General features: G+C 42.2%; 1 protein-coding gene across 2 annotated transcripts in view; it reads left to right on the top strand.

Moving 5' to 3' along the window:
• The first annotated feature begins 1,898 nt into the window (after nucleotides 1-1,898).
• IGF2BP2 (insulin like growth factor 2 mRNA binding protein 2) overlaps nucleotides 1,899-27,780 on the top strand; it is a 152,442-nt gene continuing 126,560 nt past the window's right edge. The window contains exons 1-2 of one of the 2 annotated variants that reach the window (XM_026497168.4): nucleotides 1,899-2,153; nucleotides 3,731-3,791. In XM_026497168.4, the coding sequence (XP_026352953.1) occupies nucleotides 1,976-2,153; nucleotides 3,731-3,791 (239 nt within the window). In that variant the 5' untranslated portion in view covers nucleotides 1,899-1,975. The remainder of the gene's footprint in view (nucleotides 2,154-3,730; nucleotides 3,792-27,780) is intronic. The other variant, XM_026497179.4, reaches the window with a different exon arrangement.

Here is a 27,780-nt window from a genome sequence, read left to right as displayed (position 1 = left end):
CTTAGGCTCACAGATGCTGGAACATTCTAAGCCACGCAGCTGGGGACAGAAAGGAGGAAGGTCCGAGTCCTCAGCCTATAGGCCTTCCACCTGCCTGTACGTCCCAAACAAGAATCACCTGGGAGCACTTAAGGAAAATACAAAATCCAGGCTCACAGACTCAGTCTGCAAAGGGGCCTGGAAACATGCATTTAAAAAAACAAAAAGCAAAACAACAAAAAAACAAGCCGCGCTCCCTCCACCCTCTTTGTCAACAGGAACGCTTAGGAAAGACAGTTACTTCACGACCCAGCCAGGAGATCTGAACCTGTTCCATCTTCACCAAGAGACCCCCAACGTCAAGAACTATTCCTCTGGTCAAACCATCACCTCCACTAAAGCCCCCAGAAGTCCAGATCTTGAAACCTTCTCCCCCTTCTTCACCTCTGAATACTGCCAATTTTTTTTTTTCTTCCCTGTATAATTTCATTTCCTGGCTGGGACCAGGCTCTAACCACCAGACTTCCAGCCGGGCCCCGGAACTCCCAACAGCCTCCAGCCCTTCTGGCTCCTTCCCTAGCCCCTCGGCTGGGGCTGCTATCATCCCAACCCTGCCTCTTCCGTCGGTCACGTTGTTTCCTCCGCTTGGAAGGACCTCTTTCCTCCTCGGGCCCTTCCCAATGCTCGGGGAACTCCTACACAACCCCGAGCGCCTCCGCTTCCAGCCACCCTCGCCTCCCACCACCCCGGCTCTGGGACCAAACCCGGCCTCGCAGCCCAGCAGCGAGCGTCCGTCCTCCCGGCCGCAGCCCCTTCCCCCTCTCCGCTGGCCTCCCCACCCGCCACCTGGCTTCGCAGCGGCCGCTCGGGAAGCCCTCGGCACTTCCCAGAATAGAGAGCAGCTGCCAACGTCAGGCTGCCGCCCGCCGCGGGGTTCCGGGCGCACGGGGTGCGGGCGGAGGGGACGTGACTCCACTCTGGCCTTCCGTCTCCCCCCACCGGGCCGGGAAACTGAGGCCCAAGGCCGGCAGCAACTTCCCCAGGGTGCACAGTCCGCGAGGGCCCGGCCAGTCCCGGGCCCCAGGCGTCCCGACTCCCGTCCGCGATCCCTCGACCACACGCGCCGCCGGGTCGCCCCTGAGAGCCGGGCGGGGAGCGGGTCTCTAAGGGAGCGCTTCGCCCGGGACCGCGCAGGGCGCTAGACGCGGCCAACTCGCCGCGAAAGTTGCCTCCCAGCCTGCCCTCGCCTCTCACCTCTGAGACACACCTTCCCGCGGGCCCTGGCAGCCGCACTCTCACATCCGGTCCACCTTGCGCACACCCCTCTCCACGCTCTCCCACGGCCCCTCTCCCTCCCACGCCTGCGGCTCGCGGCCGCTCCCCCGCGCCCCCTCGCGCACTCCCACCCGCGCCCGGGTCGCGCCTTCCCCGCCCCGCCGCACGCCTGGCCTCCGCGCCGCGCCCGCCCGGGCTTCTGGCGCCCGGGAGCCCCAGTCCCCGGCCGCGACCCGCTTCCGCCTCCCCGGCGGGAGGCAGAAGCCCGGGTAGCCGTGCGGGGGGCTCGGGGCTCGGCGGCGCGGGGCGGGGAGGGGGCGCTCGCTCGCTCACTCTCGGCTGCGCACACGCCCGTACAAACTCTCACACAGACACACGCGGGGTGCGCTGCCGCCGCCCGCCGCTGCTCCTCCTCCCGCCACCGCCTTGAGAGGGAGAGGGAGAGGGAGGCAGAGAGAGCGCTTTGTCCGCGCGCCGCCGCCCGGCCCGGGACTCTGCCCCGAGGAGGCAGCCGCGCCGAGTCCCCGCCTCCGCCTCTGCCCCCGGGCGGGCCGGGCCGGCCGCGGTGGGGGGAGCCAGGCTGAGGGTGGGGGTGGGTGGCGGGCGGGCGGAGGGCGGGGAGGGGGGGCGGAGGAGGAGGAGGAGAGACGAGGGCAGCGGAGGAGGCGAGGAGCGCCGGGTACCGGGCCGGGGGAGCCGCGGGCTCTCGGGGAAGAGACGGATGATGAACAAGCTTTACATCGGGAACCTGAGCCCCGCCGTCACAGCCGACGACCTCCGGCAGCTCTTCGGGGACAGGAAGCTGCCCCTGGCGGGACAGGTCCTGCTCAAGTCCGGCTACGCCTTCGTGGACTACCCCGACCAGAACTGGGCCATCCGCGCCATCGAGACCCTCTCGGGTAAGCAGTCGCCGCTGCCCCCTCCCCCCGCCTCGCCCAGCTCAGGCCGGGACGGCGCCCGGAGGGAGGCCGAGCCCTGCGGGCGGCGCCCGGCAGGGGCTCCCGCGCCCGCACGCTCACTTCCACGCACCAGACCCTCAACTCTCGCCGCCGGCCCGATCCCGGGACGGCCCGCTCCCCTCCCCCCACCGCTCCGGACTCCCCCCCTGCCCTCCCAGCCGCAGCCCTGGGGCGACCCCCGTGCCGCTCCGAGGGTGCCCAGGGCTCGCTCGCTCTCTGGGGGCACCCTTCCTTCCAATGGCTCCCCGAGCTGCTCTCCAGAGTTTCCCCACCCCCATCCTGAGAGCCCCCGTCCCCTCTCTTCCCTGACCTTCCCGTCACCCCCTTTGTCAGGGACCCCCTCCAAATCCTGCATCTCCTTCTCCCTTGACCGGACCTTACCCTTTTCCGTGCCTCGTGCCCGGGACCTCTCGCCCTCTGGCGTCCCCTTAGCCGCACTCTCCTTTCAAGCCCCCTCCCCACCTCGCCCCGCGGTCCCCCACTTTCGGCACCCCCTCGGCGCCACCCTGATGATCCCCTCCGAGGTTTCGGGGCTCCCCCAACCCCAACCCCTGCACGACGGCACATCTCTCTCCGTCCTCTTCCGAACCTCAGTCCCCTCTCGCTCGTCTCTCAAGCGCTCCTATTTTTCTCTGAATTTTTTGTCCGATTTTATTGAGAAGAACTCGGGGCTGGGGGCTTTCCGCCGCCTGTGCCCCCGCCTCCCGCTCGGCCAGAAGCACCTTTTTACGAGGTGCCCTGTCTCAACTCGGTGGGGGCCCGGGCTGAGAACCGGGAAAGAGGCGACCGGGGGGCCCGCGAGAGCGCTGGAGCCCAGACGGGAGACGGAGAGCGACACACACACACTCGCGCGCGCGCGCACTCACCAACTCTCCCTCTCGCACACGCACCGCTCGGAGCCGCGCTCGCCTCCGGGCCGGGAGCCTGAGCCCCCCGAACCCCGGCCCGGCGGGAGCCCCTTCCCCACGGGCGCGCGGGGTGGGGGCGGGGCGGCAGCGAGGCCAAGGTGACACCCAGGAGCCGGCCGGGACTGGGCTCTCGCAGAAGCGGCCCTGGGGTGGTGGTGGTGGGGGGGCTTCGGTGCGTCTTCTCGGGGCCACGGGGTGGAGGGGCAGGGAGGGGAGCGCAGTAGAGCCTTCGGGGCCCGGGTTAGCGGAATGGAGAGGTGGGGGCCGGGAGAGGAGCGGGGCCGCGCCAGCCCTGCAGCTTGAGTTTCAAATGAGCTCATCCTTTCAAATTGGCGCCGCTCTTTATTAAATTTGTTTTTCCGGTAATGCCACCCACAGCTATACCTGGGGTCGAATCCGGGCTCGCGCCCTTCCCACCTCGTCCCAGAACTCGGGACGCCCACCTTGCTTCCCACTGGGAACCAAGTTTGTCCAGCTCCAGCCGGGTAGGAGACCCCTTGAGGGCGCCCGAAGGCGGAGCCCGAGCGTGGAGTTCTGTGCGTGCCCCTCCTAGACCCCCGCCGGTTTGATCTAAGGAAGGTTCTGAGTGCTTTAATTTCTGTTTTAAAGGTAAAGTGGAATTGCATGGGAAAATCATGGAAGTTGATTACTCAGTCTCTAAAAAGCTCAGGTAAATATATTTTGCTTAGTTATTTTGTGATAGGGCTTACGTATAAATACAAAAACACACTCAGTTTTTTAAAATGTGCTTTTATAGTTTAAAAAAAAGGCTTTTGTTTGTTTTGTTAGTGGAGATACCATAGTTTAGAAAGTTACATTTTTTACTTTCATTATATAAGGTGTTTACTGTACTTGGAAAATATCTCGTGCCTTATTGGGGGTGAGGGGGTGGCGAACCCTAGCTGTGTGAAATTCGCTGGGACCGTTAAACTTGTTTATCAAAACTTGCCTCCCACCCCCCACTCCCACCCCTACCCCCAGCACAGTGGCAACAAATGCTTGTCAAGACTTCCTGTGAGATGTTAAGAGTAAATATTTACTTTGTCAGCTAAATTGCTTAACCAAACTTTGCGATTAATTAGTTTTCTTTTTTAGATAGCTTAACGTTGAATAATAAAATAATTCAGTAAGGGGTCAATATTTTGCATAGCACTCTAAAGAAGTAAGTTGTTTGTATTGGGTGGCAGTTAAAAAGCCAGACTTTTTTAGTCACTGAGACTACTGACTATTGCTTCTGAACGTGTTGTTGTTGTTGTTGCTTTTAAGATATGTTTGAGGCTAAACAAGCATCTCTGTGAAATCTATAGTTATATTTAAGTGCACAGTTGTTAATGAAGGAGTAAGGAGTTTTGTGGAAGTTGGATTTCTCCATAGTGATTTGCCTACATGAGAAATATCTATGAGGAGAGAATGAGGGAGAACATCTTTGTTTTAAGTTTATTGTGGACTTTAAATTGGGGCCCTTTATTACTCATTCTAGATTTTTTTTTTCTCCCATGTGTCGTAACTTAGTTTATATCCCATTCACATACATTTCTTCACCATTAGTCATTAAGTAGCTGGATTGAAAACTCTTTAAGTGAAGTCTTTGATTTACCACCTTTACAATTTGTGATACTCAACAGTGTAACTGCTTACTTACTTGATTTTTACCAGGATTGAATAGATTTTAAAACAAACTTACTAATTTTATAAATCCTGAGGTGTTTTGTTAAAGAGATTTTAAAAATTGTGGACGCATTTTCAGATACTTTTATTTTAACTAAGCAACAGAATATCTTTTGTTTGCAAATGATTCTGTGACATACCACAAAGCTAATGCCTTAAAAAAAAAAGGCAGAAGTTAAGATTTGCAGCTTCATGTGTAATATTAAGCTAGTTCTTCTCTCTAGGAACAGATGTAATGTGTAACTGGTTTTTCAGTTAAGTATTTTAATTTGTATACTTTTCTATAATTTTTTTTTTGCCTGAGAAATCCAAGTTGAAACTTTCTGATATATGAAGTACTTATTGTAAGTTTAAATTACTCATCTTACAACACTTGAAAATTTGATGAATATATTGAGCAAGGCTTGAAAGAACCACCTAAAACATTTGATGGGCTTTTATTCTATAAATGCCTAATTCTCTTGGCTGTATAGCTGTTTTGAGTCCTTTTTTGGGTTATAATTAATAAAAGTCACTAGAATTTTAACTTTGTTTAGTTGGTATCTCATTTCATGTTGCAAAGTACATTATTTCATGTTGCAATGTAAGTGAAATGCTGATTTACCTCAAGTTATTAACATCTCCTAAGACTTCTCATAAATAAACTTCTTCTAAACTTTTTCTTTCAAAATACAGAGGTTATTTGCTGTTAGCCAGAGTGTTATTTAAGTAATTTTGTTGTGTTTATGTAAGAGTTCAGAATTAAAAGCATGTCCCCAGTTTTTAGTATTAATTAAATAAAGAGCAAACTAGGACTTCTACAGCCCTATTAGTACATGATTTCTTTGAACATGTGGGCGCTATGAAATACCTAGGAGGTAGATTAAAATGCGCTGTGTATGATTCACTACACTGAAGACGTCTGACATACCAAATGTATGCATAAGCTGCTGCTGTAGAGGGTTGCATCATTTCTGATTGGATGGTTTTACTCTTTTTTTCCCTTTCCTTTATTGGTTTAAAATGCAGGAATTAGTTACTTGTACTGCAGGCTGAGGGAGAGATGGCTAATGACTGGCGTTGTGTACTGAGCTCAGACCCCTGGGATGCAGCAGCTGTATGTTTTCATGTCCAGGGCACTACCACGGTGCTGGCTTTCAAAAAGCAGGGTACTGTGACATTTGAAACCAAAGCTTTTATGTTATATGGTGACTATTTTGGTGTTCCTTTGTTGCATTTCCATGAAATTTAACAAGTTAGGAGTAAATGTGTCAGCGTTAAGTCAGTTCTATATGTGGTTTTTGTGTTAGTTGAAGTGAAAATGTGAAGAAAACAGTTCATCCTCATTGCTTGCTTACTTAGAAAAATCATTCAACAATTGAGTGCTCATTTTTTTATATTGTTCTGATTTCTTTCTGTTTTCAAGAATGAGTTTTAGCATCTACATTCCAAATAGATTTTTTTAAGCTAATGATACTTTGGGAGGAGATGTTTTTATCTTAAGTCATGAAATTATTGGCATGCCATTTGCTTACCAATTGGGTCTTTTGTTAAATATCATTCTAGCATCATTTTATATGTGCTATTATAGAGACAGACTAGATAACCATTATTTTCTCAGGGTCATCAGAAGCAGAAAACTCTTTTTCCTTTTTGCCACATGTGTTTCATTCTTATTAGATGCAAATTATTGTAATGCAAACCATAGACAAACCATCTATTTTTCTTACTTTCTAAGTTGGTCAGACTTTGTTGAATAAAAATCTTTGGATCGTTTTTCTCTATTCATATTTCTTGGTAGTATATATAAATCAAAGATTGCTTAAAGAGGAAGAACCTGGTAGTGAATTTAAAATTCTGTTAGAAGTCGTGGGAGCTTCCTTGATAGAAATTTCATTTTTGATGTTGAGGAGACTTTAATTTAAAAATATATACATATATCTGCATATTATCTACACATGCACATGTGCGCACACATCACATAAATTGTTTTGAGCTAAGACATATGCTAACCTGAATGTGCTTTGTAGCTAAAGTTGAATGATTCTGTGAGAAACAAAACTTTGAAAAATGCAATTTCTGCCCACTGCTAGGAAGTAACCAAGTGGTGCTAGACATGCTTTCACTGAGATGGTGTGACTACTATGAGGTAGTGTAGGAAAAGCTATGAATTTGTCTTTCATGAGTTAAAAATCAGTAATTGTGTTCTCTCCAATGCAAATGAATTCAGTCTCCTATAGGAATGTTAAAGAAAACAGTATCTCAATTGTATTTTGCTTGTATGTACTACATTGTGTATAGTTGAATTAAATACCAAAAAGAAAAAAAAAATCACCCAACCTCAAACCCTCCCTGCAACAAAGGCTTTTGCTGCATCAATTTTTAATTTTGTAGCAACAGAAAAGACTTTTTTAGGTTAAATCATGATAGCCTTCTATTTAAAGAATTTGTTGTATTAAAAATTAATTCCTGAATTTAATTATATAGATTTCATGTGTGGGTATAACATATATTAATATAAAATACATGTCGAACTGTAAGGTAACTTATGATTTGACTTTGAGTTGGACATTTAGTTTCCCATTTTTAAAAAAGCTAATAATTTTTTCATATGGTTCTAGGCAATGCCATAAAGAATTACACATTTTTGTGATCTTTAAGAGATAAAAATTAGAATGGAAGTAGAAGCAATAAAGAAAAAAAAATTAGCTGATAATTCAGGTGATAATGCAGTTTTAAAGTTCTAGCTTACAAATATTAAAAGATTGGTCATTTGATGTTTTTATGTTATTTAGCTAAATATTAAAAACCATTGAAAGCTGCAAGTCAAAATACTTTTTATGTGCTGCTTGATTTTCCAATTCGTGAAATTCATCTCAGTTTTAAATTTGTATTGTAGCAATTCATGAAAGTATTAAATGGCTACATCTAACCATTAATTCTAAAAGGAGGTTTGGTGATGCATTTGACAAATTGACAAAGACATTTGTCAAATGGTGTTTTTAAAATAATGTTTCCTTGTAATTATGGCTGGATAGAAGATGACCAGTAAGGGATGGTCTCAGAGTTTTGTTTTTTATTATTTTAACCGGAGATTACATAAAGATGAGAGAAGATTAGTAGCATTTGCACAATACTTTTTATACATGGTGATATAATGTATTTTCTTTAAGAAGAAATTTTTAAAAGATATTAGATGATTTAGAACTAATTGCATACCAAAATTTACATCTAACTGTTTTGAGTAGATGTTTTTATTTAATGGAGGTTGCTCCAGTTTTTCAGCTGGGGGAATGTAAATGAGGTTGAAATGTGCATAAAAGGATAGTAACTTGGGCACATTTATTAAAAGTCAGAACAATGTAAATCAGATTTCTACAGGAACTTTTTACACATATCTGATACTTCTCAACTTTCTAAATATTTGCTGTCTGTTGCTGAATCACCCTTCCAAGTCTTCTAATGAGATTCTCAAAAGTAGATGAGCAATTGGTCAGAGTTGTGAGAGGATATTATTTGAGCTAAGTGTGTCATCCCTGTGATTCAGTGGGGTGTGTGCACATGGGTGTCTGTGTGCTCGTGTGCTTTGTGGGGGTCAGTGCTTTCAGACAGATGGTATCAAGAGGGAAGAGGAGGAAGTCTTTAATTGAGCAAGATTTGCAACAAAATCTCTGGATTTTAGAATCTTACAAGAAAAATGAAAATTGCTAGGTGTCTGAACCTTGCGACAAAGGGAATCAGCATTTGCTTTGAGTGATATGTAACTTGTTGTAGGTGGTTAACCTTTTGGAAGCAGGGCTCTGGCACCTGTAGTGGCTTCTGTAGTGACGGGTGCTGCTGGGAAAGCTATGCAATACACAGTCTACTCTCCTCCTTTTGCTTGGATATCCCCTCTCACTCATAGAGTTAGCTCAGGGATTCTGTGGAGGCTCTGACAATTTATAAGCCATTTTTATAAATGTTAGAACATTCAAGATTTGAATATGCATTTTCATTTAGAAATTCTATACTGTGGAAGACTGTATTATTTTGCACAACAGAAGTACTCTGACAGAATCAATTTCATTAGAAGCATAAATATTGAACTGGTTTCTTTGGAGACTCTTAAAAAAAGTTTCAAAATATATTTTTAAAAATTCCACTTACATGCCACCAAAGTGTCTTCACGTTCCTTTTGGTGTTGAAGAAGAGAGTGGTGTGGCTTGGCTAAGCCAGTTTTTTAAACCAGTTTTCTAAAATTTTTAGTCAAAAGCATAATCTCTCAAAAGTTATGTTTAACTTTTTAATTTGAAGGATGGGATAGTTCTGTTTAAGAAAACATGCCCAAGTAATTTATTAGTCAAGGTTTATCCTTTTTACATTGAAATTCAAGTCCAATCAGTTTGGGTCGTCATTCAGAGCACTCTCATTGAAGAAAACATAATAGCAAATAAGCATCAAACACCTACCGGTAAAGATAACAGTCTTTCCTCCCATTTATCGTCATTAAAATATTTTTAAAAATCTTTTACTTTATAATTTGACTTCATGCTTACAAACTTGTAATTTTCATTTGGTGGCATGGACTGTATGGGTTCTATTTTGGGCAGCAAAATTGCAGAGTGCTCAGAGCATTATTTTTAAGGTTTTTCTTTTCCTGTTTTGATCATGTACTTTGGTCTTTCCATAAAATTGTGAAGAAAAATTATTTTCCTTTATAGAAAAATTCAGATTCTGTTGCTTTGGCTTCCAAAGACAAGGGAGGATATGGATAATTGTTTCTTTAATTTGGTGTAGAGTTTGACGGCATATTGAGGTAAAGATTAAGTAAACCAGAGAAAATGGATGCTTTTGCACTAATAGCAGGCAGTCAAATCTAAAAGCTAACCCAGTGTCCATCATTGAGTAGATATATGTCTCCTTCCCAAGCCTCTCTTTCTTACTACGTAATAGGCTTGCATTTTTGAGATACATTTTGTACATTTATTCCCAGATTTCCTTGTTATTTATCTATTCTGTCCTTTTTTCTTAAAATGTTGAGCGTTACTTAGAATTTTCCCATTCTGTTTACTATCAAGAATATTTCGTAAAGTGGGTGTTTTAATGAGTCCAATAAATGAAAATTAAGAGTTCTGATGCATATTTTAGACTTTCTGATATTTCCTTGTATCATAAATGTACCTAATGGCCAGGGAAATATGTATAGGACCATTGCAATGAGAATATTTTCAGCTTTTCTCATTATGATATAATTAATATGTGCCAGTATGTGAGAATTTGTCTTAGGGGGAAGCTTGGATTTTTAATTTTTGTTTTAAATGTGATCAGGAAGGTTGTTTCATGATGGCATGTGTTGATGTGTAAATAATGCTAGTAGCATTCTCTCGGGGAGATGCATGTATTTTTATGTGCCTGCATCATGCATTCGTATAGGACTGATGATGTCCCAGCCTCTTCAACACATTATTTCATTTATTCCAAATAATAATTATGTGAAGAAGATAGGACAAGTAATTTCCTCCCCTTTTTTTCTGACGAGGAAACTTAGTTTCAGAGAGATTTAACAATTTGCCTAAGGCTACATGGGTATTAAATAGTAAAGCTGTGGCTAGAGCCCAGGTCTTCTGATCCTCAGTCCAGCATGCTGAGACTCCCCCCCCCCCCTTTTTTAAATTAAAGAAGTCAGTCAAAAATGTTGTTAAGGCTCAAAGGATGCCTTTCAAGAGTGATGGAAATATATGAAAATAGATTTGTTTGTGAATGAACCTTTGCAGTCTTATTCTTACATCAATCTGAGTGATCTGTACTTTGTTACAGTTTTTTAGAAACAAAAATAATTAGAACCAAACAGAAGCAATTTAAACGTTACCAGCAGCATTGCCTCCTCCTAGCACCAGGCTCTCCTATAGACAGAAGTGGGGTTGGAGTTTGTTGCTCTTTTCAGTGGTTGCATTCCTTGTGCTATGAAACAGAACGCTGCCAAGAAAGACGTCTCTCTCGACATCTTGCACCACACGCATCAGGCCGTGAGCTGTATCTCTGGTCAAGACCGTAAGCCTTGTGGTAAAGCAAAGTCTAGCTCAAGGAATCACTTGGGTGGGTTCTTCCTGGGTTTTAACCAGCCCATTGCTGGAGGTCAGGACTGTGTTTTGTTTTCTTTTCCTGGTGGCTGCCAGGTCTTTCCCTAGATCTGGTGTCTCTCTGCCTCACTTTCTGTACAGAATATGGCCTTTGGCCTCTGCTGTGGGGATGGAGTGAGTACTAGTACAGTAACATCCATGAAGTTTTCAGAGGTCTTCATGAATGATATAATCACTCAAAAACATATACTAAGTAACTAAGCATGTGAAGTGCGGTTCATTTTCCTGTAATTGTAAACTTTTCCTGCATTTATCCTCTTGTTTCCTTTAACTTTTGTGTGCTGTCCTATGTAGATGGTCGTGGGGGGAGGGAGGAAGGCACTATCAAGAAAATAATAGTTGAGAAGATTATTTCCAACTTCCCACACATTTCATTTCTTTAAGTTAGGTTAGTCTGGAGTAGGGTGCTGCACGAACGTTCTGTGGAGTTCTGGCTCTGAAGATGGGGAAGGAAGGTGAACTCATACTTACGAAGCAATTCCTGTGCTAGGGACAGCACGAGGCCTTTTCTGTGTATCTTATTTTATCCTCACAACAGCCGGGAGAGACCTGTACTTCATCCCTTTTACAGATAGGGCTGTAAAGCGTCAGGCTCAAAAGCAACTCTTCCTTCCACCTGACCAAACCTGCTTCAAAGAAACGGTGGTCCTATTACCTTTGCTCCCCTCCTAATTTGAACATAGTAACAGCACCCTAGCAGTAAAGCAGGAGTTGTGATAATGTTTACATAGGCTGTAGAGTCCCTTTGTATGTTTCCCCCAACTCAGAGTAAGAAATGAAATTTACATGTATACAACAGATATGCTGAGGAAGATAAGGGGCTGAAGTTATTTTTAATATAATATAATTGAAAAACAGCTGAAAGTGTTAGTCATAATTTGAGGACACTTTTTGAAGTAATCCTTCCTATTGTAGAGGCATTAGTAATTATGGAAGAGAGATGTTTTTAAAAGTCATTGTGGCTGAAAATTAAGTGTAAAAAACATAATGTGTATGCAGTGTGGGGAGAAGGTCTGTATTCATGCCTTTGGCTCAGATATGTTTTTTTAAATCCTGAAAAAAGACTCAGGCTTTTCTGTTTAGGACCTAGGATGTTGCACAAAGTTTGGCATGGTTTCATTTTCATCAGTATATAAAAAAATGTATATGGTCTAGGGAAGGAAAATACGGGATTCTCACAAATTGCTTTTCATGAAATGATTCATCTTACTAACGTTAGAAAGTTTTAACCTTTTTGACACATGAAAATGTCAGTGAAAGCACAAGGAGTGGAAAGATCTATATGTTCTTTTTGATACAATACTTAAACGTTATACAGTACATTGGTGACTTTTTTAAGTAAACAAGATGTAAGATACAGTTACACTGTCAATGAAATGAAATATGCAAGAGTTTTGCTTCCAGATAGAGGTTGTACTTTTTTGATAAAAACATAGTCTTATGAACTTTATTATGATTAAAAAATAATGACTTTTCTCAGTCAAGAGCCTCTACTAGAGCTTAAAATGTTATCAGAGAAGACATTTTTATTAACTTGCTGTATCTTCTCTTTACTCTTTCTTTTCACAAAGCAAAGCAAAAAGTATGAAATCAAATGGTGATTCTGCGGACAGGTTAACATCAAACCAATTCACAAAATAGAAGATATTTTGAAAAAGCTCATGTTGAGGACAGGCTATAACTGTATTATATGGAGACCTTTTCTTGAGTCCCTCCTGATCTTTGTGATTTTAACAATGCATATTGAAAAATGGATGTTTTTCTTCATTGTATGGGTAAGATTTTGGAGCAAAATATTTGTGCATCTTTGAGAGAGTCAGAGATAGATGATTCAACAGTTTAACATTAAAAAAAAATGGAGGTTAGCCTCTCCAAATGGAAGGAAGGCAGGAAAGAGAGAAAGAAAGAAAGACGGAGGGAGAGAGGGAAGGAAGGGGGACAGAGGATAGGCGGCGATAGGAATATAGGTGACTGAGTGAACTATGTCACGCAGCTCGTGCGTTCTCTAATTCCAGACCACGGTGGGGAAAGACTGGTACGTCCTGATAGTACATAGAAGACAGTAAGTGACTCCAGTGGTGACAGCAGGACTGAAAATCTCACACAATTTATTCTTTGACGTTTAAAAACTCGAGGAGTATGTGGCTGGCCTGCCTCACAAAAGGTTTTGCATTTCTATCTATGAGGCCCTGTACTGGCCACTTCCTCTGTTTCTCTCTCTCTCTCTCCCTCTCTCTCTCTCATTCTCCTTCCCCTTTGCATTTCCGTGGGGATGGCCAGGCAGGGCTGGAAGGTGCCTGGTGTGCAGGCCTGCCTCCAGTGCCCTCACTGGCTGAGTTGGGGGAAGCCAGCAGGCCTGTGTGCGCTTGCTCAATGTGTTGGAATGTATGGGTTCTGTGGCATACACTTATGGGGAAAGTGCAGCAGTCAGACACACACACACACACACACACACACACTCGGCAGTGGTTGGGGGGTTGTCAAACATTGCTGGCTTTTATGAAGAGTTGAAAATTTGGGAAGGAATTTCCCAGTGTTGAAAGTTTAGGCTACTTTTCTCCCCCCTACAGTGCAATTGTATTTATTCTTTGTAAAGGGAAAACATCTTTTTTTTTTCCCCCAAATACCATTGAAGGATAGAAAAAAATTTTGTGGATGCATAATCTGGCCTTGCTCCTGGATCTTGCTGTACTCTTTCCCCCTTTCTCTTTATATGAATAGTGATGTCTTCAAATCATGGACACTGAATTTGTAAAATAAGCTTTTGAAAACCCTGAGTTGTGTCCCTGCTGAAGATGATAGAATCAAGGATCTTTAGAAACCAAGTTTTAAGCTCAGATATTTTTAAATGTAGGATTTAGTCTCCCTTTTGAGGAATAAAGAATAAAATACTAGTCAATGAATACTTCTGATTTTTTGCCCCTTAATATTTTTGAAAATTTTACACTCGTGTATTTTTTTAATTCACAAAAGATTTGAGATAACAAAGGTGATGTTTATTCAATTATTTGAAATAAAGAAGACAGGGATTTAGTTTTATGAAGTAAGTAAGTGAAACTGACATTTTGTTTTAAGGGCTATAAAAGACTGGGAACAGGTGGTTGGTTCTAATATAATTCTTCACACATCTTACAAGATTTGCCAGGGAAGCGTTAGCTCTTTCGTTCATTGATTTTTGTATTAATGGTTTGCTGTGCAAGTCTGTTTCAATGATTTCAAAACAAATATTTTGATAATGAAAATTTGTGGCCTTTAGTTCGTGATTATGGACAAGATAGTAATACCTGCCTTAAAAATTTCTAGGCCTGGCGTACCTGGGTGGCTCAGTTGGTTAAGCATCTGACTCTTGATTTCAACTCAGGTCATGATCTCATGGGTTGTGGGATCAAGCCCTGCATCAGACTCTGTGCTCAGCAGGGAGTCGAGCCAGCTTAAGATTCTCTCCCTCTCCTTCTGCCTCTCCCCCTGCTTGTGTGTGCTCTCTCTAAAATAAATAAATCTTTAAAAAATATTTCCAGGCCAAAGTCCTATCTTTTATTCTCCATGGCAATATGTTTAACAGTGTATTTCACAAAGCCTTAGGATTTTGAGGAGATGCCAAATTCATGGGAAGGAAGAAGTGGACATATGTATATGGGAGATCCTGGCTTCTTAGCCATCTTTCAGGCAGAAAACAGCTATATTCATTGCAGTTTTATGTATTGGAGTTCGGTCTGGAATTTGGTTCAGAAAAGGGGTTTGCTGCTTTAAAAAACAGTTTGAAAGTTATCAGTCCCATAGTACATAATTCTGGGCCTTGAGTCCATGCCTTGTTCAGGCATTCCAGCAGATGCAAAGCTCTTTCTTGAAAATTTAGACTCTGCCTTTGCTACTTCTAAATCTACTTCCTGTGGAATGGCCTGTCACTTTCGCTTTAGTAACAAAATGTTTGCTTTGCCAACTGCATGCCAGACTAACTAAATCTATGGATTTTTCTATAATCAATAGCACAGAATGTTTGCCCTTCGGGAACTTTCTAGGGAGCTCCTTGGCCAATGATTGCACTCCAGTTCTCGGCAGAGCCATTAGAGTCAACTAACTTTGTAGAGCTCTGGGTCTGGTGATATGGGACCCACTCATTCATCAACAACAAGTTTTTTTCTTCAGGAGGTCCAAGCAGGTTGGCCCGCCTGCCCCTTCTTCAAGCACGGCATCCCTGCTTTTATCTGTTGTATATGGTGGGTTTCCATAAACACAGGGATGATCTTCAGAATATTTGCAAGTGGTTAGAATGGATGCCTCACAAGGCAGAAGGCACATAGACCATTATCTAATACACACTTGCACAGTGTCAGTCCTGCATGCACTAGTCTTATTCCAAAACAGGATATGAGGGGCACGTGGGTGGTTCAGTCGGTTAAGCGTCTGCCTTCGGCTCAGGTCATGATCCCAGGGTCCTGGGATTGAGACCCGCATCGGGCTCCCTGCTCTGTGGGGAGCCTGCTTCTCCCTCTGCCTCCCTGTCTTTCTCTGTGTCTCATGAATAAATAAAATCTTTTAAAAAAATAAAACAGGGTATTACTTCAAACAGTATATGTTATTCTCTCGGTGATTTCTTAACCTGTGGTCAAGGACTCTTGGGGGCAGTACTTAGAGTCCTTGGACTTTGCCTTCTGTGTTATTTAAAGAGCCTCCTGGATGATTTTCATGCCCAGAGAGAGAGATAGGAGGCTCCCCTCTGAGCTCTGCTCTGTGCCTCGTGCTCCATCACTCCAGCTTCCTGAAGACTGGTCTTCGAAGATTGCTGATTTCATATCATACACCCAAGTTTTGTAGTAAGACGGTTACAAGAAACCACCATATATTTACAGGGGTCCACATTCAAATACCTACAGATGATATAAGTGGTGGCAAGGTGGGAGGGTTTCTGTGAAGTACAGGAAAGGTAGCTCTTAAGTCAGCTTCAGCCAACTGGTACCATGTGGAAACCTAAGGCCAGTGTTCTCAAATCTGATTTTTCAAAAGAAGCTGGAAGTCAGAGTTCTTATGTTAAGTATTGGCAACAGTTCAAACATTTTTGTAGAGATGGTGAGGATCAAAGAAGATAACTGGTGGGTTGACTCTGGCCCATGGGTTGCTGGTTTGCAGTCTCTGCCACATGAAAATTCTGCAGCCTCTTTAAAATATTGTTGAAGACTCTGTCCATTATGTTTAGTATCTCCTATCCGTAAGGGAAGGAGAGGGAAATGTCCTTCTCTTGATAAACTGGATAAACTTGTATGTCTCTTATCTAATGATGATGATAGCTATTTGGAAGCTCAAAATTAAAATTATGTCTCAGTTGGAGCAACCATCCTTAGTCTAGTAGTTTTCTGGAATAATTATTTTCTCTACTGTCAAGTACCTTATACTTTTAATGTTATATAATTATTATGTTTCTATTATATGAAACCATCTGAAATCCTTTTGTAAATTTAGAATATACATATGCTGAATGTGTGACAATTTTATAATTTTATGTATATTTTATTTCATTATACATGTTCATGAGAAAAAAAAAAGCCCAGTTTTCATATAATTGGAGGAACATATTTCCTCATCAGTCTCAATTATACTCTCTCCAGCTAAACACTGGGCCAGCTATAGATGTTTTTAACTGTTTTCTAAGAAAATATGATTCTCATATGTCTAGCAAACACTTTTTTAAATAAGAACTTGAGTTCTGCCTGTAAATCAACATCAGATATGAGGCAGGTAGTTTTAAAAGCATAGTGTGTACTTGGCAGGAAAATTCAGTGGTGAAAAGTAGTGCTTTTAAATATTTTGAAAAGTGTTTTGGTTACTGTTGCACTTTCTTATATTTAAGTTGAGGAAATTGAAAGCCATATGGATTCTGCTTCTGGGCCCTGGGTGCAGTAAATACTCATTAAGGCCAAACTAAATGAAAACTGCCAGTTACCTTAAGGACCTTTACAAAAAAAAAAAAAAAAAAAAAAAAACCCAAAACCCCAAAACACTGTAAAACAAAAAACTAGTTGGATTAGCATTTTAAAATGTATCTTTTTGTTCTAAAACTTACATGCACTGAAATAGCTCATTAGGAATCACTATAATGGTGAGGTAAGGCGCACGTCTTGGAGAACATAAATTAGATCATCTATGGTAAGACATAACAGAGTGGCATATAGGAGTCTGAGAATTCAGGATTTCATTTCGTTTCCCTCATTTGTGAAGGATCTAATGGTCATCAGTTCCATAAAAATAGCCAACTCTATTTTTTGGACTGATCTTTTGAACTTTACAATTTTGAAGTTCCACGAAATCTTGCTCTTTTTTTTTTTATTTCCACTGGTGCATCTTGAATGCCTTGAAAAGTGAAATTAGCTGCTCATTAAATATTTTTCAGTTTTTATAAAAATTAAAGCCATAATAAGATATCCTTAATAATTTGCTTTTATTTCTTTTCCTATTCTTTATTTTCAAACTGAGGACGGGGAGAAATAGCAATTCAGAAATTTTACTCTTTTGTGAATGGGTTTTTTAGTCTTTGTACTGAATCTTTGGTCTAAGTGGAATGAAACCTTCATGGGCATTTTAGGTACAAAGGCCCTTTAAAACATGAGGTACTCTGCAAAGAGCAGCAAAATGAGTATTGGAAAGCAGAGCTTTGGATTTGGTGGAACCAGAATAGGTTTTGCAAATCAGTTTTTAAAAAAAAATAAAAGGGTGAGTTAATCTTAGTATTATCAGATTCAGTGTGATTACTTGAAAATACAATTTTCTATGTAGATTTCCTTTCTCCAACCCAGATTACATTAAAAATTTGCCAGGAATCACGTAAGAAAAACATATATATGTAAATGTATATATATATATATATATATATATATATACACACACACACACACACACACATATACTTGTATGTGTGTGTGTATATACATATGTGTATATATATCTCCCCCCCAAAAAACCTGACCATCCTTTTATTGCAAGATAGTAGGTGGACACAAGAAGCAAGTTAAGGTGTGTTTTTATGTAGTAAATTAGAGATGATAAGTTTAAGCAGACAGCATCTGAAATTGTTGTGAAAAAATAGATAAGTGCAGAAATGACAGAATTTACCAGTGGATGAGATAATTCATACCCAAGGAAATGACTGATCTTAAAATAAATGTTAATTGCAGAACGAGATGCTGTCAAATGCTCTGTATTAGTAATCTATTGCTGCATACAAATTACCCCAAAACTGGGGTTCCTGGGTTGATCTCAGCTCAGGTCTTGATCTCAGGCTTGTGAGTTGCAAGCCTCATGCTGGGCATGGAGCCTACTTAAAGCAACCAAAACAGATTACCCTCAAAACTGAGGACTTTAGAGCAGCGAACATTCATTCTCTCACATTTTCTGAGGGTCAGGAGTATGGCAGCAGCTTTGCTGGCTGGCTCTAGCTCAGCATCGTTCATGAGGTTGCAGTCAAGATGATCTGCTATCACGCTCACTCAAAGGGTGGTTGAAAGGCCTCCGTTTCTCTGTGGCTGTTGGCTAGAGCTTCCAGGCCTTCGCAGCACAGGCCTCTCCGTCAGTGTGCTCCCAGCACGGCCGCAGGCTCCCCTGAGTGAGTAAGCCAAGAGAGCGTGACACCACAGTGCCTCGCGCCACCTCGTCCGTGAGTTACGCATCCTCACTTCTCCCTTACTTTGTGTGTCAGACGTGAGACATTGGTCCCGCCCGCCCTCCGTGGGAAGGGGTCACTCAAGGAGTGAATACCTGGAGGTAGGGATTCTTGAGGTGCCTAGGATATTACTAAGTCAATCAGGAAAAGTCAGCAAATCAGAGAGGGCCTTGGTTGATCTGGGGTTTCGACTGAGGAGAATAATACCCTTCTATTCCTATGGATACTTAGCCCCTTTTGGAATAAAACAGTCCTTATAAAACACCAGTAATAATTACGGATTACTGAATCCTTTTATAATCCTTACTTAATTTTTCAGAAGCCCTTCTAGGGCGAGGAAGGCAGTGCCCTCCTCATATCAGAGATTGGGGGGAACTGAGGCCCGGACTGTTCAAACCGCTTAGGCCACATACTGAGCATTCAACCCCAAGTGTCTCCTCCCCTCCTTTCTTGTTACCCTCTTCTTTCCTCCAAAGAATGACTGTAGTTACTTTCTCTTTTATAAAACACAATTTAATTTTTGCCTTTCAGCCTTATCTGAAAGAGCTGATTTTTTTAATGCTTAATTGAAAAGTTTGAAACACTGTTCTTGTAGTATCAATAAAGATGTTAGCCACTTTTCTGCCAGCAGTAAGAGCCCTTTTTGCTATTTTTGTAACTGGGTGAGGCCTGATTTCTCCAAAATTGTGCCATACTGTGGTTAGCCATGGTCTACAAGAGGAAAATAGATTTACCCTTCTTTAAAATCATTGGTTTTCTAAGAAATATGCTATTTACTATTCCAAATCTGAGTAAATCTTTCTGGGACAAAATGCAGTGGTCACTTTGATATCAGACGAGGCCAGTTCTCTCCACCACTAAAAATGCAGAACATCAGGCCTTCAGATCTTTGGCACCTGCCTTTACTATACATTTATTTCTTGAGGAAATTTGATAGTGTTTTCGGTGTTAGTCGTATCCACATTGGTGTTGAAGGATTCATTCTGTATGAGGGTTTTGCCAAATTCATACAAACCTATCAGCTTTGCCTACAGAATGTCCTGACTCTGACTTCACTCAAATATAGTATTCTAATAGTCACGTCTTTAAATTGTTATTGAATCTCAGTGCTTACTTTACTTGCATTACGTATTCCCATAAGCCATTTAACTTTTTCTCTCAAAGGTCCTGATAATGTGGTAGTGTCGACTAAGGAGTTGTTTTGGTTCTTTCCTTTTGAATGTGTGTAGACGGAGGCTTAAAGAATATTAGGGTCCTTTAGGAATGACTGCTCTCTAGGAAAGATAGATACTTTTTATATTGTTTAAAAAAAAACCCACTGGGGGTAAATACTGAATTTTTTTTTTTTTTAAGATTTTATTTACTGATTTGAGAGAGAGCACGGGTGAGGTGAGGGGCAGAGGGAGACGCAGACTCCCCGATGAGCAGTGAGCCTGATGCAGGGCTTGATCCTAGGATTCCAGGATCCTGACCTGAGCCAAAGGCAGACGCTTAACTGACTGAGCCACCCAGGTGCCGCATGAATTTTTTACACCCTGTGTATTTTAGTTAAACAGAGTATATCCTGAGTTATCCTTTGTGGGAGAGGATTGTCCTTGAATGGGTTCTCAACCTCTCCAGAATTTAAAATCTTGATGTATTTTTTCACAAAACAATCAAATGATGACATTAAGAATTTTTTTTTAAAAGAGATTTTTAGGGAGAACTTGCAACTGCCTTCAGTGGAAGGACCAAGCTTAAGATTTATTTCAGATTTTTGTCATCTTCAAGTGTTAGGAGCTTAAAGGTGAGCTTGAACAATTCTGGGAGCTTAGAGGATATGTAACTCTACACCTTTTTTATTGTTTTTGTAATATTTTGACTTCCCGTAGATATTTACCCAAAGAAACATATTTTTTCTCATTCTTCCTCAGTGACTTATCTTGTTAGAATCCCAGCTGGGGGGAGAGGGAGGAGGGAAAAGATCAGAAGTCGTCTAGTGGGCTGAACTGCCACAGGTGGCCTGCCCTGATCGCATATAATCTCAGTTATTTCTCCTCAAGTTACCCCTCCAGTTGATTTGTTTTTCAAGTCTAGAAAAGCAGCATTTGGGGTGGAAAAGAACATTTCCTGCTTGGCTACCTGACAGAGTCTGTTTCCCAGGCCTCCTCCCAGAGCCACACAGGTGTCTCTACGTACAAAACACCTCAGCACAGGAGCTGTCCACAGAGTTCTGGTTAGGACACTGATCCTCTGAGTGCCTCTGGGTATTTGTCGTGGCTCTCCTGTATGGTTGCATGTTCTTTGGAAGGTTACATGTTTCCTGGTTTTTCAGAAGTGCTTCTGGGCTAGTGCAATTGATGTTTGAACTTGACACATTCTCTCTGGTATCTAACAGCCTAGGGACCACATAATGTACAGTGATCATGGTTGGGTGTTTTTCATCATCAAATACATTAGATCCTCTCTGAAAACACAAGCGACATCAATTTCTCTGAATCTAGTTGGCGCTGTTCAATTCTTGACCTGAGGTTATGGTTAGAATTAAATACATTGAGGCTTTATTGATGCAGGTTAGGCGAAGATCAATGATAATTCGTCAAATGTCTGAATGGGCAGGTTTTTAAAAAATGCATGTTACTTTCAATTAAGTACTGCAACCTAAGTAAACAAAAGAGCAGTCTTACCAGACCTTTTTATTGAATAGAAAAATGAGTTCTAGTCATCATATCGGTTATATGTAAATACTTCTGAAATGTGTCTAAGTACCTTATTCTCTTGAGTAGTTTAAATTTCCCTCTTATGATCTTGTTTATATTGATTTCTTTGTTGAATTAGCCAGCCTTCCCCTCTTTTTAAAGAAATGGTGGAGTAAATTCTAGTTCTGTGCTATTACAATTAGAATTAATGGTATTTCACTCTTCAATGGGCTATAATATAATCTCAGTTCTTCGTAGGTTTCCAGTGTCCTTAAGATGCAAATAATTTAATGTGTGAGTATCAAACTATTCTAGAAGAATTTAGGATGATGCCTTCGTAATTTTCACATGACGGGAAGTGGTTAAAAAGTCATCCATTCAAAAGAGAGTTCAGTTTAAAATCATGGCAATCCATTATTACTTAATTGACAGAAATGAAGGCAATTTTGATCAGAATAATTGTAGCTTAATAAAATGGAGGTACCTCTTTTTTCAGTACTTTTATTTGGGAAATAGTCACCAACAAGAATCTAATAACCCAATAGTACTTTAATTTGGGGGCTGTTTTAATGTTTGATCATTTGACATTTGATTCTGTCCTACCCTTTAAAGGTAAAATTTAGATATGTTTTAGTTTTGAAGGAAATATTGTGTGGGTAACTCCTAAGATTGAGCCTAGCAAGCTACATTTTTCAGAGAGAGGATGATAACCTTCCCTATCCAGCTGTTAAGTAGAAGAGGCTGCCTGGGAGCTGTGTTCTAGTGGGAGGTATGGAGCCTGCAGTCTACTAAACCCTACTACATCAGCACTCCAAAGGATACTTTCAGCGTTTAACTTCTACATTTATTTCAGTTCCTCGAGCAACAGAAAAATGTTTGTGGGTGTTTTCATCTTGAGAAAAGCTTTTACTTCTGGCTATTTTCTCTGTTGGGGGTCTTTAGAGACCTAAGTTTTGTTGATAGTGTCTCAGTCTGGCTGGTGGGTAAGAGGGATTTTATGCCTACTTGGTGATATTACATTTGGATTTTAAAATTCACTGCCTGCCACCTCTCAATACCTCAGGTGAATGTCACATAATGTCCCAATAATTTAAAAAATGTTTTTGAGACTCAGTAAGGAATTCAAGTTATTTCAATTTGGAAGAGCATTACTTGAGCACCTACTATGTGTTTAGCCAGAGTGCAGGGCACAGAACGTAGGACACGGAAGAAGCCAGCCCTCTGTTTCCACATTGAGCTCGGCTCTAAAGAAGCAAACCATGAGGAAACTGCTGCTTTTCACCCTTACCATCCCCATACCAGCTGAATGTGTTGCCGTATATACTTTTCAAATGTCTGTGGTGTGTTAAGCTTGGAAGGGAGGAAGACTCTCAACCTGAAATTGAACCAGACCCCCTCCCCTGTGCCTGAATGCACCCCTGAGGTGTACTAAGTTTACCTTCCACATCACGTTTTTTAAAGATTGATTGATTGATTGATTGATTGATTGATTTACTTCAGAGAGAGACAGAGCATGCAAGTGGGGAGCGGGGCAGAGGGAGAGGGACAGAGAGAATCTCAAGCAGACTCCCCATTGAGAACAGAGCCTGACGCGGGGTTTGATGCCACGACCCATGAGATCGTGACCTGAGCCGAAACATGAGTCATATGCTTAACCAACCAAGCCACCTGGGTGCCCCCCACATTACATTTTTTCATCACTTACTCCCAGGGATTCAGCCACATGTACATGTGAGGCACTGGGCTAATTGTTGTAAGAAGTACAAAGGTAGATAAACCACAGGACCTGCCTTCAGCCTGGAAGTAAAATTAGCCTGTAGTTCCTGAACACACCTGTCATGCCTGGGGTCAAGGTCCAGATGCACCCTCCCGGGGCAGGGAGTATACTGCGCTGGTATTGTAAAGTTTGTTGTGGGCCCTGGAACACTGGCAACTGGGTGATCCCCTTGACGTTCTAGCTGTAAGGTCCCCTCCTGTGGAAAGCTCCCCCGGCTCTTCTGAAGTGTTCCCACTCAGGTTTTCTATTGCCTCAGCTGTCACCGTCTGACTGCAGTTATCTGTGTGTACGGCAGGCCGGTCTGATAGTCTGTTCACTGCTCTAGGAAGGAAATAATGACTTACTCATGGTGTGTGCCCAGCCATCACACGGGTGGTGCTTGCTAATGGTGGAAGTGAATTGTGTCTGATTTTATCCTGGTTTAACTTTAGTAACTAAAATTCTTAGGGAATGATACATTCTGATAAACTAAGTAATTGATGGTTAAGCAGAAAATCCTTTCTTTGGCCTGCACTGTTGAAAACCTTTCCAAAATTTTAGACCTCACCTTATCGAGGAGAGGTCTAATATTTCGTAATAAAATTAATTTAATTAAATGTTGTTCAACTAGAGAAAGTACATAAGGAAGTGATTCTCAGCGTGGCCTTTTGACCATCAGCATCACCTAGGAACTTGTTAGAAATGCAGATTTTCCACCATAGCCCAGGCCTCCCGAATAAGAAATTCCCAGGTGGGTCCAACAGTCTGTGTTTTAACAAGGCCTTTAGGTAATTCTGATACACTAAGTTTAAGAGCTACTGGTATAGGTCAGTTGTTCTGAACCCCGGATTCATAGTGTCACACTGGGGAGCTTTAAAAAAGGCAGTCCCTGAGCCCACTCCCAGAAATTCTGATTCATTTGGTCTGGGGTGGGCCTAGCATAGCTATCTTTAAAGCGCCCCCAGGTCATGCTGACGTGCAGCCAGAGTTGAGAACCAGCGATGTAGGGAGTGGAATTATTCCACACTATTGTTTGCAGCTCTCTTAGTAAATTCAGGGGCACCTGGCTGGCTCAGTTGGAAGAGCATGAGTCTCTTGATCTTGGGGTTGTGAGTTTGAGCCCCACGTCGGGTGTAGAGATTACTAAAAAATAATAATAAATTTTAAAAAATCCAAAATAAGGCTTCTTTCTCCTAAAGAAAAATTTACAGTTGTGTTTTGCTTAATCAGGGTATCGTTGAGCAGGCTCTCCCCACTTTTCATGGCATAGCATTAATAAGAAAGCAGGTGTTTTAAAGCCAGTGGTATTTTCCCACAGGAACAATGTCATATTTGGGTGTTAACTTCCTGATCAAGGCCTTGGCATCAAATAAATCATAGATGGGACCAATAGCATGTCATAAAATCAACGATACAATAATTATAAACCTCTGTGGTCATTTAAAATCATAAAATTATGCTCCAAGTCCAATAAAATCATCATAAACATGGTGTGCAACCTAGGATCACCCCAGATGTCTCAGTGCCGTAGAAAAATGCATGTGGTCATAGGAAACATGGTTTCCTGAATCTATTATGTAATAAATATTCATTAACGCTATTTGTATGCACTCCTAGAATTCGGAGTCACATAGTCTAGGTCTCTAAAAATGTCCAAGGGTGTCTTGAATGGATACCTTTTCTCCCAATAGGCTGACCTGGAGTAAGCTTGGAGGTGGATAAAAATACAGGGACTAATCATTGTCTGCTGAGGTTGGAGGTGGTAGTAATGTGGGTGTTTCTATCCCTGAAAAGCCTTTTTTAATGAAAGGATTGATCTGAGATCTCTGCTTTTGGCCCTACTTAGTTCCTTCAAAGTTTTGCCTATCAGCAGAAATAAAGGTAAGAGAATAAATGATGTGATCAATACACTTCACACTTGACTGAAAAACCATAAATTAATTTCTAAATCATTAGGGCCTACTTTTTGAGGGAGGAACTTCAGATGTTCTCTTTGGGGTGGCCCAGTTTGGCATAGGTTTGTGAGAGTATGGGCAAACGGTGTGGTGGAAGGAGCACTGGACTTGGAGCCAGTTTAATCTGGCTGTGCTCCTTCCTACCTGTGTGGCTTTTGATAGGACGCTTCTCCGAGCTTCCTCTCCTTTCCTGTAATGTGAACATGAACACACCCTATTCCCAGAATTGTCAGGGTTGAATTGGTTAATATAGATAATTGTACCCAGCAAGGGAAGCTTTCCATAAAGATTACTTTAAGAAGTTGAAATATCGATTGGGGAAACAGACATGAGGAAGTCTGTCTGTATCTTGCCCCTCTTGACCCTGGAGTAGAGAGCCTGCTTCATGGTAGGTACTCAGGCGGATAGAGTTCTGGGAAGCTGGGGAAAATAGGGTGCAGATCCTTCCTGAGAAAGACAATAATAATGTCCATAGCCTGGGTCATTAGGAAAGGCCCAAGAATGGCTGGGGTTTGGAGTGTGTTGTCTCACTTGTAGCCAGATCTGCATTTTGACTCTGAATGCCTTGTCTGTTAGGGATCTTGGTGACCGTATGTTGCTCAGTAACTGAAGTGTTGTTTGGACCAAACTATTGTTTCAAACTTTTCCTGGCAGGTATTCCCTGTTGATACTGCGCTCCGTGGTGTACATTGATATCAACTACTCTATCAACTACTATAAATTAATCACAAGTTCACAGGGACTTAGAGTGTACAGATCCTACACTCTAGAAAATTCTAAGGCAGTTATCAAATAAATGTGCTACTAGGGAAGACTACTGCCTATTAAATTAGTCTCAGTGATGTTATTAAATGAGTCCCTGTGATTTTTTTTCTAGCTGAGGGGTTCTCCTTGCCCTTGAAATGTGTTTTTCAAGAATACACTAAGTTCTTTAACTAGAAACAGTTCTTTAAGCTTTAACATGATTGGTTATTCAAACAGAAGTAAAGGAAGTAAAAATGATGAAGGAACATAGTCATTCTCTAAGTTTTTCCATGGATTCCTAGAACGCACAGAATCTATAGACCTTAGGAATTGTCTAGACTACTCTCCTCCCACTGTCGTCCTCATGCTCAGAGAGGTCAACGGTGTTACATTGGGCATTAACACGAAGTCCTCACTAACATTGCTGTGCTTTTTCTTCTACCTAACACAACCTCTAAAAGAGTTCTCACAAAACTTGTTTTTAAGTTAAGCTAAGTTCAGGAACAAAACATTCACTGTTTTTCTTTTCTTTTTTTTAAGAATTCACCAACCAAGATGATTTAGTTTCTTCAGTTTCCTTTGAGACACATTTCAAAATAGCACTGGTATACCATATGATCCAGCGATTTCATTTCTGAGTATGTACCCAAAATAAAAGCCAAGAACTCGAACAGGTATTTGCACACCTATCTTAATAGCATTATTCACAGTAGCCAAAATGTGAGAGCAACATAAACGTCCATTGGCAGGTGTGATATATACCTGCAATGGAACATTTTTCAGCCTTAAAAAGGGAGGAAAATTTGACACATGCTATAAGATAATTGAGCCTCGAGGACATATGCTAAGAGAAATAAGCCAGACACAAAAAGACAAATACTGTATGATTCCACTTACTGTGAGGCACCTAGAGTTTTCCCGTTCATGGAGACATAAAGTAGAATGGTAGTTGCCAGGGGCTGGGGAAGAATGGGAGAATGAGAGGTTACTGTTTAATAGCTACAAAGTTTCAGGAAAGAAGAAGAAAAAAGTCCTGGAGATGGATGGTGGTAACGGATGCCCAGCAGTACAACTGTATTTAATACTGCCGAACTGTATACTTAAAAATGGTTTACCGGCTCCTGGCTGGCTCGGTGGAAAGAGCATGTGACCCTTGATCATGGGGGCATGAGTTTGAGCCCCATGTGGGGTATTTATTTTAAAAATAAAAACTAAAATAATGGTTTAAATGGTAAATTTTATGTTATATGTATGTATATAGTATATGTACATATATATGTACACACACATACATATAAATGTGTACACACACGCACACACACAAAATAAAAAATGTTTGGAAAAAAAAGGTGATCTTCCAAATAAAATCAAGACTTTGAAAGGTTTAAAAAAAAAAAACAAACCATCGTGAAGGAAGGGAACTGGCTGAATGAGATGGTAAAGTCTGGTGGAAGGAATGCTGGCCTGGGCTCTAATTCTGGTTCTGCCATTAACCAGCTCTGTGCCCTTCCCATCTGGCCATTAGTTTTGTCATCGGTAAAGTGAGCATGTAGGCTGGTTCACATCCAGCCTTCCTGCCTGCTCTAGAATTCTGGGAGTCCACAAGTCCTTCGCAAAGAAATACTTACTCAGGAACAACTGCCTATGTGAAGATAAGGAGCCAGGCACACCTGCAATTTGAGGACAGCCCAGTTCTCTAGAACTTGTTCTGACCAGCCCTTGACTCAGCCACATTTGAAAATAGAGTAATCATTTTATTTTATTTTATTGTTTGTTTTAAGATTCTGTTTATTTATTTGACACAGAGAGCACAAGCAGGGGGAGCGGCAGGCAGAGGGAGAAGCAGACTCCCCGCTGAGCAAGGAGCACAATGTGGAGCTCAATCCCAGGACCCCGGGATCATGACCTGAGCCGAAGGCAGATGCTTAACTGACTGAGCCACCCAGGCGCCCCCAAAATATAGTAATTATTTTAATCTGTCCATCCCACCTCACTGCTCTAGAGGCAGGAGCCGACCTCCAGGGTTGTCGGATTCCAGAGCTGTATTTTAGTGTCTTGTACCGGCTTTGACCCGAGGCCTAGAGACAGGGACTGTTTCAGTGCTTTTGA

The sequence above is a fragment of the Ursus arctos genome, unplaced genomic scaffold (genome assembly GCF_023065955.2).
Source record: "Ursus arctos isolate Adak ecotype North America unplaced genomic scaffold, UrsArc2.0 scaffold_4, whole genome shotgun sequence".
NCBI classification, from domain to species: domain Eukaryota; kingdom Metazoa; phylum Chordata; class Mammalia; order Carnivora; family Ursidae; genus Ursus; species Ursus arctos.
Note: the sequence above shows the minus strand (reverse complement) of the source record. Positions and strands in the feature narration are given on the sequence as shown.